Below are 20,159 nucleotides of genomic sequence, written 5' to 3'. Positions count from 1 at the left end.
TACCCACTTTCTATCTTCCCTCTCATCCTCAAAGGAGGAGGAGAGACTTCATCACCTGGACCCCGAGAGGGCGCTCAGCTTCTACTTCTACTTCTACAGAACCAAGGACTTCAGGTTGGACGATCAACTCTTTATGAATGGCAAGGCTCTCCACAAAGGAAAGCTGTCCAGGTAGATCATCCTGTGTATCGAGATCTGCTACACCGTGGCCAAGGAGGAGCCTCCTAAAGGTACTTGCGCTCATTCTGACGTCATCGGACCATAAGAAGACCATACTGGCGTGCTGACGTCACTTCTACGCATTTTATTCTGTGCCTTTGAGGCAAACAGCTGAACCGATAACATTTATACAAGCATACACAGTATACAAACACAACCAACACTAGAAATTCTTCATCATAGACATTTCCCAGTGCCAAGCACCACATGATTCCAACAATACATCACTTAAGATATACCTTGATTATTTTTCAGTATAAGCAGACAGGCAATGGAGAGGCAGGTGGTCAGTGAGGAATCCACATGCAGATACTGTATCCACCAGAAAAGGCTACCGAAGGTAAGTGACTTGTTTTTTTGATAGATACATCTGGCTGTGGATTCCTCACCTTTTGAATTGAATCGCCAAGCAGTCCCGCCCCGGAGGAGGGTGCCTGCCTGCCTAAACCAAAGCACAGAATGATTAAAATGGCCTTCCCTCCTCACCTCCGAATCCAAGCAATAGTGCTTCGCAAAAGTGTTTAGGGAGCCCCAAGTTGCCTCCTTGCAGATGTCTACCACAGGGACACCTCCAACCAAAGCCGAATAAGACGACTTAGCTCTGGTATGCGGACTCACGTGTGGAGCCATTCCATTGTGATATCCTCGTCGACGTGGGAGAGCTGAGGCGAAAAGTTTTCGTGGGATGCTGCACATTGGGGATAATCAAAAAGGTGAGGAATCCACAGGCAGATACTGTATCCACCAGAAAAAAAACATTACTGAAGGTAAGTAACTTGTTCTTCCGGTCATACAGTTTCTTCTACTCTCCGATCGGCTTGCAGGAACATTTTAGTGTATATACAGATTATTGAAACAGCGCACAATCTAGCACTCTTGAAGTATGAGTAGAGAACTTCCAGTTGAAATTCCAAGGCGATACATTGAATAAGTTCCAGAAAAAGTCCTACTGGACGAAACACGTTGGCTACAACAAAATCCAAGAAGAAAATTAAATGTTTTAATGAAAGAATTAATGAATAAAGATTCTCTTTGATTAAGTCACACATTCTGGGTATCTGCATTTTGCTGTCCAATCACTGGTGTGATTAATCAAGTTGTTACTAACTAAAACGTTGTTGGAGTGTGGGTGCGGAGTCATATTTTCTTTTAACTTGATGAAGATTTTCTCCTGGTTTTGGAGACTAAGATGGCCAGTCCACAATACTCAGGCACCAAAATGTTTTAAATAGCAAGCAGCCTTTGTATGTGTTGTGCCTCAGCCTCCTCTTTTGTAAATCATTCATATTAATGTATCGTACTGCACATTGATCTCTAACACAACTTTTTAAGGCACCATGGACTACAAGCTCAAGGCACTGTAGTCAACAATACTACTCTAATGTCTTGTATTTGATGCTGGTAATCCACTTGTCATGTAACAAATGTCTGCTGTGCATAATGCAAGTGAATAGGCACTGCCTCTTCACCTTGACATCAGAAGTGTAAAGTAGGGAGAAAGATTAAACATCAACCCCAGCACAAGCAATAATCATATTACCACAGTCCAAGGTCACCACAAAATCTCTATGCAGCACACAATACAAAGTGCACAATTCCCTCTCCTAGCCTCCAGAAGTGTGGCATGGGCAAAGAGATGTAAACTCAATAAACGACAGCGCTTCCGGGCAGACATTTCCACTGTGCTAAGGTTACCATGAAAGGCATTAGCGTGGTACTACTATAAAAACAAGATAAAAAGTGTTTTATCTGAAGAATGAACTCTTTGTAGTCCAATGAAAAATGGCCTGGTCAGTTCACTTAGCCTATGTAAATTTCAGGAGTCAGGTGTTCTCTTCTGCTAAAATATTTATATTCCTTTTAGCAAACTGCAGAAAATGTGTTTCATGAAGAAATTGGAAATCGGGAAAGACAAGCAGATAGAAAGAATCTAGACCAAGACAAGAAGAAAACAAGAAACAAGAGAGTTCAAAAGAGTGGAGAAAAAGCAACACCACGTGCAAAAAAAAGAAAGAAAGACGAGGAGCAGAAACAAGCAATTTTTCCTAAAAGTGAACATTTTGGAAAATTAAAACATGTGAGTGTGAACATTTTTAAAGGCCATGAAGGTAATACCTTGCTAGCAGCTTTTGGTTTCCCCTTTAAACCTGTCTGTTTATCATTTTTAGTGACGTTTAGAGCTAAACATTTAGTGCCTGATGACAGTGGTATTAATTTACTGAACCTTGTTACCCAACGGAGAGTGAGTAGAATAGTTAGAGGCTAAAGCAGATCTTCCCTATAGTTAACTGAACCATGTAATTAGCTTGGAGAATCATAAGCTTGAATAAGCTAAGGGCCTACCTGCACCTGACAGTGAATCTTTGTTCAATATTACTAAAACCAGCATCACCCCTTCACTGTCCCTCATGGAGAATTCTTCCTCATAATACTTACTCCATTCCTGTGTATTGCTGTTGTATGGTGTTTAGGGATTTATTTTATTTATTTCTTAATTCTTTCTCCGCCTTATTAGTATTTCTTCCCCATGGTGGTGCCACCTACAAATCCATAACTCAGTGAGTGTTGCTGTCTCATTTGGCTATTCCTAATTGCCATGTATAAATTCATTTAAAATGGATACACGTCTGCCTGGAAATTCCTCACCTTTTGAATCACCCTGGGTGCCTGACTGGATCCTAAAAACTGGCAACAGCAAACATTTTTACACCTGTATGTTGATGCTTAGTTCCTTCCTTATAAATTACCAGAGTTATATAGATATAACCCTGACGTAAGTTCCAATTTTTCTGTATCCTTCAGTGCAGACTCAGAATGGATTTCCATGGAAGGTTTTCTCCCAAAAATGCCTTTGCTGTATGAGGCGTAATATCTCCACACTGGTAATCTGATAGACTTTTATCCCCCCAGAAGGATAGCTTGAGGGGTGTTAAACACTTCTGTCCATCCAAGTGGGGGTCAGAAAGCGCACCAGACATCAGGAAAAAGTGAGAGACTGAATGGGGTGTGGGGCTTACCCATCCTGGCACTGCACTTCATTTCCACCAGGGCAACAGACAATCTTTCTACTGTCCGGAGGAGACCGCTTGGTGGGGTGAGCCCCTATCTGCTGGCAAACACTTATTTCAAAGCTACATGTTAAAAAATGCACATTTTCTCTTGGTTGGCATGGGATGGCTTAAGTATTTTGATTGTAGGGTCTCAGAGGTGGAGGGAGGGGAAGATTGAAAACTAATCCCCCATTCTGCCCGGTTGACAGACTACTGGACCTGTAGGGGTGGAACTATTGCACAATGCTGACATGAACCGGTCCCCCTTCTTAACCCCATTCTATTTTATTTTTCAACTGAACCCTAGTGTCTAGAAGACTTTCTGCTAACCTTGGGGGTGGATGGGGGAGGTCAGATTGGTGGAAACCCCCACCCGTCACCTTCACGAAGTGGCCTGAGAGACTGCTTTCCCCCCCTCCAGAAGGGTAGCATTTGGCTATGCTTAGTGGGCCTCTCTTCCCCCTTACCCCTCCACTTGATGCCAATTCTGGTAGCTTGTGGGTTGAACCCTGCTCAGGGACCATCCTCCTGTGGGAAAGTACCATTGGAAAAGAACAATCTGAAAGAGACTATTAGTTATAGATTCCTTACCTTACGATTACCCCCAGGCATCAGACTGAATCCGGAGAATTTTTTCCTTAGCAGTACCCCTGCACGTCGGTAGGTGGTGTCGGTCGACTCGGCCTCTGTTGTCGTGTTCGCCGAGATGACGTCACGGTGCCTACTTAGATGCCGCCCCTGCCCGATGACGTCCGTTCTTTCTTTTTCCATGCCAGCCTAGCGCAGATCCAGACAGAGCTTGCCCCTTAGTCACTTTTTGACAAAACTTTTGTCAACTTTTTTTTGGAGTCTTTGAATCCTGGTGCGTTAGGGATGTCCCATCGTTGGACCGGCTTCAAGCCCTGCGAGATCTGTCACAAACTGATGTCTGTGACGGACCCGCACCTCTAGTGCCTCTGGTGCCTGAGCGCAACCACGACCCTAAGTCGTGCTCCGACTGTCGGGTCGTGATTCCAAAGTATTTGCGTGAGCGGTACGAAAGCTTTTTAGGTGTAGCAGTTGGCTCCACGTCGCTCCCAGTCTCGAGGGTAAGGGCTTGAGACCGGTTGTGGAGCTACCATATCTCGTCCAAGTCTTCGCACTCCTCTGGTAAGTCAAAGAAGAAGGTGAAAAAGCACCGCAATTCTTCGCTTTCTCCCCGTAGGTCGCGGCTCCCGCCCTACCATAGCAACCTGCTTTGGTTTTTGGAAGAGAGAGCAGAAACATGCTCTCTCTTCTAAAAACCAAAGCCTATTGCTTTTCTACATGGGGAGCAGCATGTTAGCTGCTCCCTATGTTGAAAAGCGATGCCGGCTCCTGCAGGATGCGGGGAGCCGGCAGGGACCGTGGGGGTCTTGGGGATCCCCCACAGTCCCCAACGGAGAGGGCCAGGCCCCGGGGGATGGGGTCCCCGGGGCCAGAAGAGGCCTGAGGAGGGGGGCTATGCAGCCTCCCTCCTTAAAAATATTTTTGAAATGTGGCCATGCCCCGGGGGATGAGGTCCCCGGGGCCTGGAATTAGCCACGGGAGGGGGCCACGCGGCCCCTTACCCATTAAAAAAAAAAAATAATAATAATATTTGGGGGTCAGGCCCTGGGGGATGGACCCCAGGGCCCCCAAAAAAGAAGGGGGGCTGCACAGCCACCCTTCTTAAATTTTTTTTTTACAAAAAAACGAGATCAGGGAGGAGGCCACGCCCCCTCCCTGCACCACTCTGCAAACTCGCCCCTGACGCATTTCCAGAGGGGTAAGTAATTCCCCTTGAATACTGGAGGTCCCCGGAGGCCTAGTAGCCCACCAGGAACCTCCAGTATGCGCCAGTGGGCTGCGTTGCAGAGAGGTGTAATGAGGCCCGCTCTTTTTTTACACCGCTCTGCAACACAGCCACCTGGCGCATAGTGTCGGTTCCTGGTGGGCTAGTTGGCCCCCAGGGACCCCCAGTATTCAAGGGGACTTAATCCCCCAATTTAGAATGCGCCACAGGGCGTGTTTCCACACATCACCTCAGGCCCATCTCCCTTCCTTCACTTTTGAGCAAAATAGTCCTCTAAAATCAGCCGAAGTACGAATTCCGATTAACTCACCTGTTATTAGGTGAGACCTCAGTGCTGCATCTTTCAGCCCACTACTGATCCTGAAAAGTAATTCTAACCATACTTACAGTAACTTGAATTTCCTCCCATAGGCTAACATTGACTGGTTTCACTTGGAAATTCTTCTAAGTGTGGAGTTTTGGAGCTTAAAAAATTCCTCTAAAGTCAGCCGAACTACGAATTCTGATTTACTCACCTGTTATCAGGAGATACCTCAGTGCTGCATCTTTCAGCCCAGTACTGATCCTGAAAAGTAATTTTAACCGTACTTACCAGTAACTTGAATTTCCATCCATAGGATATCATTGCCTGATATATAAAATATATATAAATTAAAAAATATATAAAATACAAAAAAAAATACAATTTCAATTTTTTCAAAAACATTTTTTTTCAATTTATATTAAAAATATGTAATGTAATTTAAAAAATAAAATATCTAAAAATAAATACTTTAACACAATGTAGTAAATCAGTATAAAAAAAATATAACAAATAATACATTTAAAAATTATCATTTACAAAACCTTTGAAATTCACTGAAAAAACCATAAGTTTCAGCCACGTTATAGTTAAAAATTAGCATTTAAAAAACCTTAGAAATTCACTGGAAAAACCATAGGTTTCAGCCACGTTATAGTTAGGAATTAGCATTTAAAAAACCTTAGAAATTCACTGAAAAAACCATAGGTTTCACACATGTTATAGTTAGCTGGACATTTCACTCATACAAAACCATTGAAATTCCCCCGTTATATGCACTGCTGATGATGTCACATATTACATCACTGATTACATTTCAAATGACATCACTGATGACATCATCCTTGTGAAAGAGTGGCAGACCTCCTCTCACCGTAATATAACCTTTGATACACACATTCAAAAATAGAAGCTAAAAATTTTTTAAAAATTGAGATGCCAATACCAGTTACAACAACCTATTCAGTATTTCCAACCTCTACATACACATACACTCATTCACCAACAGTTCTATATAGTCACTAATACATGTACTCACTCATCATATGTACTCATACACCTATACATCCTGTTATACACCGATACTCATCCATAGTTACTCACTCACATACTCACACATGCAAATAAACTATCAAACATCCATTTACTTGCATATACAGCTATACACATGCCACTACACTTACTTCTACAGAAACGTACACATACTTACTCTCTAAAACAATCACTTATAGAAACACACATTTATACAGGAAATCTTCCAATCTCTCACTCTCACATATACTCACTTATGTACATCAATACTCACATATACTAGTTTAAAACATATGTAGTTACTCATAACGATACTATTGAGACAGTCATTCACTCATTAACACACCCATACACACTCATCCACCCATACAGTCCTGCACACATGCTGTCTTCAAAACACATACAAACAGTGAGTCAGTCATTCATGCATCTGTGTGCGAAGTAATACCCCCACCAAACCATACAGACACTCATGCTGATACTCAAAAAACCAACTAATAACCCATATAGACACTCATGTAGCTACTCACCAACCCAAGCAGCCACATATACACAAAGTGAGACACTGATACAGATATTTACATATTTAAACATTACTCGCTAATACATGTATTCACTAAGATACACTTAATAAGTCAGTTATATAATCAATTTCACAAAAAAAATCCATTTAGACACTTATTTACCCATTTATTCTTCCATCGACCTTTAGATATACATATATAAAAAACATTTATTTTTCAGAAAGACACACATTCACTGGATGATGTCATCAGTGATGTCACTGACCATGTCATGAGTGATGTAATATGTGACGTCATCAGCAGTGCATTGCGGGCGCGCAAGTTATAGTTAGCTGAACTAACTATAACGGGGGAATTTCAATGGTTTTGTATGAGTGAAATGTCCAGCTAACTATAACGTGTGAAACCTATGGTTTTTTCAGTATATATATATATATATATATATATATATATATATATATATATATATATATATATATATATATATATATATATATATATATATGTGTGTATATATATATATATATATGTGTGTGTGTGTATATATGTATGTATATATATATATATATATATATATATACAAACACACACACACACATACATATACACACACACATACATATAGGACCATATCTTGCAAGTGCCACAAGATATCGGAAATATCCAACCCAGTGACTCATCAGAATTCAACATCTTAAAAGATTGCTTTCTGCTGGTACACAATATGCGATAAATATTTATGTGGACAACACAGAACATAGCAATGGACTGACTAGCTCTTAAAACATGTCTGAGTCACGTTGTGTAGCCGTGGAAAAGAAAGACTACAGGAATATGTCTAAACCATATGTTGTCTATGTCTATACCTGCGTATTTTGCACATTGTCACTTTGCACCAGTCACTTTAAAAGTATCACCAATTAACGTAGCATTTGTCATGTGAGCAAGCTCACGAGAGCCGAAACACGTAATGCTTGTCAGAAAAATAAACTGATCTTTGCACATATACCGTGGTCTGTACCCATTTTTGATTGCGGTAGAAGAAACTGCAGCAGGAACGGAATCCGAGGCGCATATATATATATATATATATATATATATATATATATCGATATATCGATATATATATATATATATATATATATCGATATATATAGATATATATAGATATATATATATATAGATATATAGAGATATATATATATATATATATATATATATATATATATATATATATATATATATATATATATATAGAGATATAGATATATATATATATATATATATATATATATATATATATAGATATATATGTATATATAGATATATATAGATATAGAGATATATATATAGATATATATATATATATATATAGATATATATATATATATTCACATTTCAGTTCTTGCCTTCACACTGAGGAAGGTAACAGCCGAAACGCGTTTGTTTGCAAAACTTTCATTAAAATTAAGGAATTCATCCCGTGAATGCCGATTCCTTTTTGAGATAAATAACAGAGGGGAAATATTTACTGTGGGCTCACCCCCATGCTATCAGGCACCCGTACAAGAGTGCCCAGGAAAAGATGGTTCGGAGCAGTGTGTGTGTGTGTGTGTGTGTATATATATATATTTATTTTTTATTCCACAAATGACGCTGCACTCCAGATTAGGTTACCAACTCGACCAACGCGTTTCAGCCTGACTGGCCTTTGTCACGGTCAGTGAGTCCCTCTTTACTTTCACTATATATACCCATATCTGCCACAATGAGGCATTATGGGACTTGTAGTGATAAAGGTGAATTTAAAAGAAAAAACTTTATGCAATTTAAACATTTTCACAATAGGACATAGTGTGAGTGACTTGGTTTCGATGATTACATTGTATATTCATGTAACTTTGTTAGCATTCATTTAGTTGTAATGCAATGTTCATTATTCATGGTTTGTCGCGCTTGGTAAAGGTGTTTAGTACACTGTTAATTCAATTGCGCATTCCTGTCTCTGATGGTTTCAACCGTTTCAAGTACTGGAACGGTTGAAACCATCAGAGACAGTAATGCGCATTGAATTAACAGTGTACTAAACACCTTTACCAAGCGCGACAAACCATGAATAATGAATATTGCGTTACAACTAAATGAATGCGAACGGCATATATTGGGTGAGCCTATCCACAAAGCAACCTTACAATACCTTACGTGGAAGGTAGCTTTCCTGATGGCTATCACCTCAGCTCGTAGGGTGAGTGAAATACAGGCCCTCTGTTCAAAAGAACCCTACCTGGTCTTCCATCTCAATAGAGTGGTCCTCAGAACGCATCCTTCCTTCCAAAGGTGGTGTCCGATTTTCATGTAAATCAAACCATTTCTCTTCCGACCTTATTTCCTAATACCTCCACTCCAGCTGAGAGGGCTCTACACTCATTAGATAGGGTTTTGAAGTTTTATCTTGACAGGTCTCTGTCATTGAGAAAGTGTGAGGGGGACGGGCGGAAAAAGAAGCTAGGAGGTCTTATGCGTGGATCTATTTTGGCGTGTTTATTTAAATTCTGTGCACAACAAAATTGGTAGAGTATATTGCCGTCTTCTAAGCGTAGGTTTCTGGGATGGTGGATGATTTCCTCTGGCGATATCGTCTTCTTTTCTAGGCGGGTGTTGGTGTCGTTCCCCCGGGTAGCATGAAGAGAGAAGAAACAGAGTCGGTAAGTATGGCTGTTATGGGCCTCTATAAAGGAGTACCACCACCAAGAGGTTTTTATTAAGGAGATTACCAGGTGCACTAGGATTGGACGTGTGCAAGGATAGGAGCAAGAAGAGGGCTCAAAGAATATAAGCGAAGAAGGTCTTAAACATTCCCTTACTTCAGGACATAACCCTACAGGTGATTAACAGAATGTGATAACGGCCTTCCTTTTACCCGATAAGCGAAGCAAGGCAACCAATTAGGCGTGTGGAGCGAGAGGCTTTGAGGGTTTTAAAGAAAACGGCAGCCCACAGTCGCAGACACTAGTCTGGACCTCGGTACATTTACACGGTCGGAGCTTTGGATACCATGTGGTCGGAGCTTTGGATACCATGTGCACCCGCTCCCCTCTCCAAGACGGAAAAAGGAAGAACAAAGAAAGAGACAGCAAAATTGCCACAAACCCACACAAATCCCCGTGCCCCAATCTTTACCTGTAATGTCACCCCAGCCTCCCTCCAACCCCCTCGCCCGATTCACGCACCGTGAAAGCCGTAACTCTCCAGAGTTACGGCGGCACTTGGGCGTCCTCCGGGAGTGTCCACTGATCTTCAGACCAGGTCTTAGCCTCTCCTTCGGCAGCGTCTTCTTTGTCTGCTTCGGTGGGGCCGTTGTCCTCTGGTTGGTCCTCGTTACCGCTGGTCCACGTCTGGTTTTGCGCGTACTCCTCCTGTGTGCTGGCGTCTACCGGGTTCTGTTCTTCGGCTGTCAGATCCGCCCTCCTAATGGCCCCAATCGTGTCCCATTGGTTGTGGCTCTCCCCTGGGCGTTCCTGTAGGGAAGAGGACTCCGAGTTAGTTAACCCTCTATGGTCCCGGCCAAGGGACGGCAGTTCTCGGGTAAGACTCCGGCGGGGGCTGGTTACTGGTGTAAAGGCAGGCTCCTCCTCACATCAAGCCTGATCACCTATTTATTAATTATGGTTTTATCAGGACAGGTTTCCCAGCATCAAAGAGGTCCATCTCCAGATGGATAGTCTAATGCATCAAATTGGCTTACCAGTTAGCGTAGAAGCCTCTTTTGACTGCTCCCAAAGCTCATTTCACGAGAGGAAAAGCGGCTACTACTGCTTTTCTCAATAATGTACCGCTCTCCGAGATCTCTAAAGCAGTCACTTGGAGATCAGTGCATACATTTACAAGACACTACTGTCTTGACTCCGATACTAGAGCGGACACCCAAGTAGGCCAAACCTCCTTGATGAATCTGTTCAACAGCTGATTTTTTCGGTTGTTGTTAATTGGGTCACTTTGTTTCTCATTTGCCCGCAGGTTGATGATGGGCTTGCTATTCTATTCAGTCCTTATGACTACTGATGAGGATCCCCTGGAAGAGAAGGATAAGTTACTTACCTGTAATCCTAGTTCTCTTCCAGGAGTATCCTCATCAAGTCATAAGCAACCCACCCGCCTCCCCAGGCAAATTAGATTATTTCATGGTTAAATGTTATCTTGGTACCCTGATCTTCAGGGTTATGCAAATAACAACTGACCTAACTGTCACCCCTGAGGCATGATGGGAAGCTAGGGGTCATGCCTGCCTTAAAGGCACAGTGCCAGTTTTATGGGCAAATGCTTTCATTTTCTATGTTATTGGTTTACAATGTAGCCTGTAGGCTAACAATGTCTGCTTTTAGTTTGCAGTTTCCTCATGAGGTTTACTCATTAAAAACAGAGTTCAAGTGCAACTTGCCCTCATGAGTTTTTATACATATATTATGTATTTATGCAAAAGCAGTTTGTGTTTTATTACATTGTTTAGCCTCCTAGAAAGGAGCTGCATTGGTATGAGACAAAATTATACACGTGTGTGTGTGTGTGTGTGTATATATATATATGTATATGTATATATATATATATATATGTATATGTATATGTGTATATATATATATATATATATATATATATATATATATATATATATATATATATATACACACACTTTTTTTTTTAAATATAATTTGTATTATTTCCGGTGTCCCCGCACGTGGGCGGGGTATATTCAATGCTTATGACTTTGATGAGAATACCCCTGGAAGAGAACTATGATTACAGGTAAGTAACTTATCCATGTGATCCAGCAGACCCCTCTATGCCGGCTTCGTAGAGTCTTTGTATTAGAGTGTCTTGGTAAATCGTGTCAAAGGCAGCCGAAAGGTCCATGTGAAGTAGTGCAGCAACCCTGTTGCAATCAACTGTGTTTTTCATATCATTCCAGATGGCAACTAAGGCAGATTCTTTGCCTTTTCCTGGTCGGAATCCCATTGGGAAGTCTGAAATTGATGGCATTATCTACAATAAATTGTGACATCTAGGGGAATGCTGCTCTTTCTAGCAGTTTCCCCAGGAAAGGTCCATTTGTAACTGGTCTGTAGTTATTTAATAGAATACTTTATTTACACATTTTGCATTTTGATTCTTTCAGAATAGTATCTTTTCCTCCCTTTTTTGATAGCTGACTTGTATAATCTGTTAATTTTCCTGTAGGCAAAGTTTGTCTAGATTGGTGTTTGTTTTGAGCCAGGCACGTTTCAGCTTTTATCTCTGTATTTCTCCAAGATGGTTGTTTTCTTTTGTTCTATTGTCTTTTTTAGTGGTTTTAGGATTTCAAAAGCTTCCTGTAGCCACTCATATAGTTTTTGAACAAAATGTATTGTGTCTAAATCTGTACTGGATGTTAATTGGGTTTCTAAGTGTTCCAAATTGAGTTTGTTCCACCGTCTCTAGGTGGATGCACATAAGGTGGTTTCAGGTGTGTTGCTTTGTGGTGTTTAATGTTGGAAAGTAAGCAAGTGGTGGTCTGACCATGTGACTGGAGTAACTGTTTGGAAGGTAACTTGTTCTGTACTAGCAAAAATGACATCTAGGATGTGTCCAGCGATGTGTGTGGTTTTGTGGACAATCGGATGCAGGTTCAGTGTGCCTAGGCTAGTGATTATATTTTTTCGGGTTGGGACATATTCGGTTTGTCAAAACAAATGTTGAGGTCACCCAGAATGCATAGTTTGGAGTGTAGTGTTAGGAGGTTTGAAACCATGTCCAGAAGTGTGTCTCGGAATGCCGCATTGCGTGGTGGAGGTCTGTAAAGGAGCAGGATGTTGCAGGAGGAAGATGATGCAGGATTGCATCTGGTGAAATGGAGCCTCAAAATCTTTTATAGAGACGTCGTCAGATTTAGTGATATGTAATGTTTGTCTGAACACAACAACTAGGCCGCCACCTCTTTTACCCATACAATTTTGGGTGACAGTTTGATAGCCTAGATGAACGGGTTCATGCAGTACTGGAGCCATATCCTCTCCCAACCATGATTCAGTTATGAATAATATGTCTGGTTTCGCCTCCGTGAGAAGGTCGAAGATGTGAAGTTTGTTTTTAGAGAGGGATCGAGCATTTATTAGTAGATAGTTTAGAGAACGTGCTTTGACGATAGTGTGACTTTGTTTTCAGGCCCCTTTTGACGCTTTGTGACTGGAACAGTGTGCGATGCCTTCGGGCTTTAAAACGTGTACCTCCTGTTCGCTGCAAATGTCCACGACTGACCCACATCTTATCTGTATGTGGTGTTTGGGTGGACACCACGACTCGACGGATTGCGACGCCTGCCAACACCTCAAGCCGAAGTCCCGGCGGGAGCGCAGTACGCAGCTCCTTTCGGCTCGCTTGTCCCGGTCGGAGTGGTCTCGCCTTCCGGCCTCCTCTTCGCCGGCAGGCCCCTCTGGTTTCCAGTTGCGGCATCGGTCGCCGTCTGGGGCCCGGAGAAGTCGTTCGCCCCTTATGGGGAAGTCACGGCGCATGTCACCAAAGTCCTCGACCTCCCTGCCATCTGTTGTAGGGGGCACTAGTTCCCGGAGCCCTCCGGACGTACGCCCTTGGGAGTCGCCCTCCCCTATCTGCCTTTACCGGGCGCGGGGCGACTCGGACCCCGAAGGCTTATGCCGCGGCCCTGCAGGCCTTCCTTGGGTCCTCTCCTGTCCCTGGGGCGTCCTCGGGGCCTCCGCTTCATACAGGGTCCCCGACGGACTCGCCGGTGGGTTCGCCCTAGGCACCACATAAGCCCTCGCCCTCCAGGGACGAAGTAGATGTGGCGTTGTCCAGGTGCGTCCCGGCTGGGTCGCCCTCTACGACCCATAGTACCCCTGCTGCTCTTCATAGTCCCATGGGGCTCCCTGTGGTGTCGCAGGTGGTTGCTGGTGCTCAAAGCCTTGCTTCGAGCACACCTCGGCCTTCCAGGCAGGCGGCTTCCTGTCCGGAGCCGGGATCTGCGCCGTAAACTCTCCTCTCCGACTCCGCTTCTTACTTCGGAGTTGGAGCCTGTTGTAGTGCAGGCTGAGTCGGCGCCGGTGCTTCGCCGAAGGCTTACCTCCCCGGCGCCATCCCCTTTTTCGGAAGCGGAGCTCTTCGTGGTGGACGTGGAGTTGGCGCCGGCTGGGGCTGACTCAACGCCAGATGGAGCTGAGTCAGTGCCGGACGAGGCAGGGTCGGTGCCGACCGAAGTCGTTTTGGCACCGCATCGATGCCGGGTTGTTGACGTTTCTCCGGAAGCTTCTGGAGAGAGTTCGACGTCCAGCGACTACGGATCTATCTTGGTCTGTGCCCCCCTTAGAATTTGTGGACCCGGCAGGATCGCCGCCTCCTCAGGAGCCCCATCAGGACCCCCATTCGTTAATGGGGCTCCCTTCCTTCGGGCATTGGTCGCAACCTCAGTGTCTTGGAAGACTTAGTTTACAGCCCTCACCAACCGATGAGTTGCTGTCCCCTCCTCGGAAGGCTACCGAGGCCGGTGCGGCGTTTCTTAGAGCAGTCCCCTTGGCCACTTGTGTTCTAAACATGCAGCCCCCTTCGGTCCCCTCTGCTTGATGTCCTTCACCATGGGTCAGGGAATGTGGAGCCACTTCTGCCCTTTGAAGCTCCTCTTTATGACGCCCTTTTGGACACCTGGGCTCGGCCAGATTCCGATGATCCGGTGGCTCGTTATGTCTTGCACGGCCTCTGTACTGCTCACATGATCCAGTTTGCTTATTTGTTCACCCAGACATGTAGGGGTTTGTTTTGCAAACTGCCTTCTCTTCCTTGCCTCAGTTAATGCTTCCTCCCTCCCGGGAGTCCAGATGGCTTGAGTCGTGGGGTCGTAACATCTTCGCCTCCACTAGTGCTGCCCTTCGGTCACTGAATACAGTGTGTGTCCTGGCTCTGGCTACCTCTGCCCTGTGGGAATCTGCAGAGTCTCTGCTTCCCCCACCTCTGAAGGTGCTCGTGTTGACCTCCTTCATCTTCTCCGGGATGGATGTGACCTTGCTGAATTTACGATATATATATAGATATATATATATATATATATATATATATATATATATATATATATATATAATAATATTATACAGGTTGCCCATGGATAACCCCTTCTTCTCCATCTCCAAATATCTTCGCTACTGCAAAGTCTGGCTCGCACTTGTTCTGAAGAGACAGTGTTTATGTTCAGTGCGGTTAAATGCACTTAGTTGCTTTTTCCTGCATCCTCCACAATAAGGGTTCCTTTTGCATCCCACTTCCTGGGGTAGTACTCCTGCTTCACGCTGCTCCTTTCTTGGTGCTCAGATGCTGGACGATGTGCCTCTCTCGGAGGATGTGGTCAAGAACTCTTCACAGCTCCTATTGCACTTTTGTGCCTCTCTTGCCACTCTTTTGGCAAGAGAACCAGGCGGGCTTCTCCACTTGCCTCCTTGCAGTTGCTATTGTTTTTCTTTCAAGGGTGCTCACATAGTTGCGCCCCTTTGGGAATTATCATATGCGGCTGACTCCCTCCAATGCGCTTCTTCCTGTAAACATGGTGCCTTTCATTCGCTGTCATCAGGAGACTCTTCTTCTTCGCCTGCTGCGCCTTCTCCATTGACTAGGGGCTCTTGTCTCTCATATAGTCGTCTTCTTTGAAGATCTGTTAAGCTCTGTTTCAGGCTTTCATTATAGGGGAAGTGCCAGTCTTTTCATACCTTCATACCTTCTTGCAGTAAATTTCTGTTCTTTTTGTGTTCCGTCTTACTTGGACGGCACAGTTCTACATGGTAATAACAGTCTTTTTTTGTCTGTTGAGATATTCTTTCCTTATTGCTCGCACTTTAGGAAAGGTCTACGCTTCCCTTTGCCGGGTTCTTGCTCACTGCCTTGTTCCACTTTTGCTTTTCGCTTGTATGTAGACGGTGTCTGATACTGTCTTTTACGATGGTGTTTTGCACCATCCCCCTTCTTTATTTCATGGAGTTTTCATCCTTCGCACATTGTTCCCATACTTTCCCAGTTTTTGTTGGTGGCTCCGTGTTGTGCCGCGGAAAGGTTTCTCCAAAGAAAACTGACGTCAGTGCGCCAGGAAGAACTGACGTCACGTACGTGGACGACGTCAGGGCGGGGTCATGTGGCGACATCCCCCATCGCGCAGTGGTGCTGCTGCAAAAAAAATTCCAGATCCAGTCTGACGCCTGGGAATATTCTAAGTTTAAGAATCTGCGGTTAGACAACGTCTCTACCAGATACATCGTTACCGAAGGTAAGTAACTCGTACATTAGCTGTATGAGGATAGCAATTGTGTAGCTGTTTTGTATCGTGTTCCTCTTCCAGCAGACTAAGAAGGCATTTTACTGGGTCTGCATGTGTAGGTGGTGTAGACAGCGGTTAAGAGTGAGTTGGTGTTCTGTGTTATTTTTGTAGTGTAACCTTGTGCAGTAGACATGGAGAAGCAAAGTTGTGATGTGTGGCATGTTGCTTATTTTGTTTGCAGCTCTTTAGGGTGTATGGTGTATGAGTTGTGGGTGGTGGTACTGTAGATTACATTGATATTTTGCACAGCCTTCTGCTCTTGCAGATATTTCGTATTTAATTGTTTTTTAAGGATGTATTGTAATACTTTGGATATGTATTTTAAACTTTTTATATATGACCGCAGTTGAAATAATTTGTAATATGTATTTAGGCTCTTTATGTATGGAATGTCTTTTTATGATTTTCTTTTAAAATCGAATAAAGTATTTTGACTGACTAGGTGGTGGTGGTGCAGCATGTGGGTCATGTAGTAAGGTTCTATATCATCCAGTGGATGAGAGGCGGTTTAAAGAGAGTTGCTGTATATGTGTTAGGTGTGGTGGAAGAGAGAAATCTAGTCATTGAAGTTTGTTCATTTGTGTAGTCTGAAAGGTGGGTGTATGTAGTTTGTGACAAAGTATTATGAGGTGTTGCACTGGGGAGATTTTGTTGTGTTGGTGTGTGTGTTATGTTTTGTTTTTGAGCAGTAGTGACACAAGGTGCTGATGAATTTGTTTTATGAGATGGATTTGTTTGTATAGTATTGGTGTGAGCGGAATTTGTGAGGTAAAGGAGATGGTTATGTATTTGTGAATGGAGTGTATGTTGTGTGTAAGAGGGGATGAAGTAGTTAAGAGTGTGTGTCTTAGATTTGATTGCTCCAAGAGGTAATGTGTGGTGCTGTGGAGTGTAAGTCTTATGTGGTTGTGTTATTGAGGTAGAAAGAAGAGTAGGGTGTTGGTAGGAGAAATGATGGAAGACTGAGTATAGGTTTGTAAGTGACAAAAGGGTGTCTGTTAGGAGTAATTAGACCAGTGAGTGCGTGTCTGGATGGGATATAGTTAAGTATGGTGTGGATTTGGATTGTGTTAGTGATGAGTGGATTGCTTAATGGTATAGGATATAGTTGTGTACTGTTTGTGGGTGATGGTGGAAATGTGTGGTAGCTGGGATAGATGGGTGTATAGGTTTGATTTCTGGAGTTTTGTAGTGGGTGCTGAGACATTGGACTTTGTCTTGTGTTAGTTTGTAGTAATTGAGTAGAGTACATGTGATGTGAGTGTGTTACTCCGGTTGTGAATGGGATAGGTGGGTGTTGGTATATGTAAGTTTTGGCAGCATTGCTGGCCCTGTTCCCAATCAGTCTCGATAAGGCTCAAACAGGCAGCTGCCCTTGTCCTCTCGGCCATTAGCCTTGAGGGCTGAGAAGCCCTGAACCCTGGCCTTAAAAAGCCCTAGTGATCAGGTGACCCCTTCAGCCAATGGGAATCTTATTCCTAACCCTAACTAATCACAGCATTAGCCCCAAGCCCTAGAACCAATAGGATAGCAGCCTCTTACAGCCAATCACAGCCCTAGTCCTAGCATCCCGTCGGGCACAAAACCATAAGCCCTACATCCAATAGAAAGCCTAACCCTAGCCCTAGTCCCAACCTTGGTCCCGGCAGCCAATCATACAAGAAACCTTAAACCCTACGTCCAATAGAAAACCCGTCCTTAGGAACCAATCTGAAACCCTGAAACCCTAAACCTATCTACCAATCAGATCACTAACCCTAAGCCCAACATCAATAGAATCTCTGACCCAGGAACCAATCAGCACCCTCAAATACTAAACCAATGAGAACACTAACCCTAATCCAGTAAAAACACCAGATGCAACCACCAATGAGTGCACTCAAGTAGCATCCAATAGCAGTATATATAAGGTCCCTGCGACCTCAGGTAATGTTTGCTTGCCAGGTGTCTGAAAGCTGCTCCTCAATTCCGAATCTCCTAGGAGACCGCAAGCTCAATCCATACTCTGGAGTTCTGCAGGTAAGGGCCTAACAAACTTTTCCCTCTAACAATACTGTTTGTCCAAAACATTACTCGCTCTCCTTGCCAAGAAACGAGTGTACAAGCTCTTAGAAACACAGCTTAAAATAACTAACAGATTACTGCTCTTTTGGAGCACCGTCTGTTCAGTGTCTGATATATAAGATAACTATTGCTCAGGGGAGAATGGGGAGGGGGTTAATATGGTTTCACTCACTTGGAGGTCTAAGCACAGACCAAGAGAGAAACTAGGAGGGAAAACCAGGTATTCACGGCCAATCCGAAAACACAACGGATCCTGTACTGCAAAGTCCACAATCCAACAGGCAAAATGAAACCGTCATGGGCAAACAAAAATGTTAAACATCTGAAAGAGACACGTTAGTGATAGATTCCTTACCTTAGAATATCCCCAGGCGTCAGACTGGATCCGGAAAGTTTTGCTAGCTGTACCCCTGCGCGTCAGTAGGTGGCATCCTGCGCCTCTGCGTCCATCGCTGGTGTCGTATGCGCCGAGATGACGTCACAGAGACTACTTAGGCGCCACCCATGCGCGCTGACGTCAGTTCTTTCTTTTTCCGCGCCAGCAAGCGCAGATCGGATAGAGCAAGTACCGGAGTCACTTTTTGACTACTCTTTTGAGACTTTTATCTCCCCTTTTTTTCTTCTGGTGCACGTAGGGATGCCTGGCTTTAAGTCCTGTGGGGCATGCCGTCGCAATATGACGGTGGCGGACCCCCATGATGTTTGCCTCTACTGCCTGGAGACCGACCACGGCTCCCGGGCCTGCCGGGACTGTCGAGCTATGGCCCCGAAGGCCTTGTGGGAGTGGCACAGGAAACTGCTGGAGGCCCGGCATTTGTCCTGATGCCGCTCCGAGTCCAGTCACCATTCCCGGGACCACAGTCGCCGCTCCTCAGGCTCCAAGTCTTTGCCCTCGGATTCCGATAAGCGACGACATAAAAAGAAGTCGTAGAAGTGTGTTCGTTCTCCAACGTTCCCCTGTCGGTCCTCGGATGCGGACGAGGGGGACAGGGGTTCTGCCCCTGCGGCTCCCTTGAAGCCTGGGAGTCCCGCGACCTACCTGCCTCACCCGGGTCCATCGGCGACTCCCCAACAGGTGCAAGAGCTCCCTGCCACCTTGGACTTCCTTTTTAGGCCTCGGGCTCCCGCTGGCGCGCCTTCGGGCCCCACGGTCCCGTGTCCGGATCCTGTTGGCCCGTCGGCGCCATTGGCGGATCCAGCTTCCGCGCCACGTTTCCTCCCGTGCCGTTCATAATGCCTCAATGGGACTTAAACCTTGTCCTGACATACCTGATGTGCGCTCTCTTTGAACCTCTTCATAACTGTCCTTTGTGTCTTCTTACTCTAAAGACGGCATTCCTGGTGGCTATCACTTTTGCCAGAAGAGTGAGTGAGCTCCTGGCCCTTTCTTCTAAACCTCCTTTCCTTTCTGTTCATCCGGTAACGGTGTTTGAGGACCTGTATTTCTTTCTTACATCCGGAAGGGCGTGACAACCTTTGGTATGTCATTACATCGCATTCTAATACCACGCATACCATTACAACGCGGGTATTACAACGTGATGACAATGACATCGCATGCCATTTCATCGCATACTTTTACCACGAGTATGCTTTTACCACGCATGCCATTACAACGCAAAGGCATGCGTGGTAAAGCTATACTTATGGTAAAAGTATGCAAGGTAAGGTACATCTCTATCCCTACACCTACACAACAAACTACTCCCACCCTTACACTACCCCAACCCAAAAACACTACCACACTACTACACTACCCACACTACTCCCACCCTTACACTACCCTAAACCCTAAAACACTACTACGCTACCCACACTA

General features: G+C 44.3%; 1 protein-coding gene across 15 annotated transcripts in view; it reads left to right on the top strand.

Moving 5' to 3' along the window:
- KMT2C (lysine methyltransferase 2C) overlaps window positions 1–20,159 on the top strand; it is a 1,799,940-nt gene that overhangs the window by 1,398,218 nt on the left and 381,563 nt on the right. For all 15 annotated transcript variants that reach the window (XM_078663231.1, XM_078663229.1, XM_078663237.1 and 12 more), the window contains one exon: window positions 2,084–2,296. In XM_078663231.1, the coding sequence (XP_078519357.1) occupies window positions 2,084–2,296 (213 nt within the window). The remainder of the gene's footprint in view (window positions 1–2,083; window positions 2,297–20,159) is intronic.

The sequence above is a fragment of the Lissotriton helveticus genome, chromosome 10, assembly GCF_964261635.1.
Source record: "Lissotriton helveticus chromosome 10, aLisHel1.1, whole genome shotgun sequence".
Taxonomy (NCBI): Eukaryota; Metazoa; Chordata; class Amphibia; order Caudata; family Salamandridae; genus Lissotriton; species Lissotriton helveticus.
This window is presented reverse-complemented; position numbering and strand designations above follow the sequence as displayed.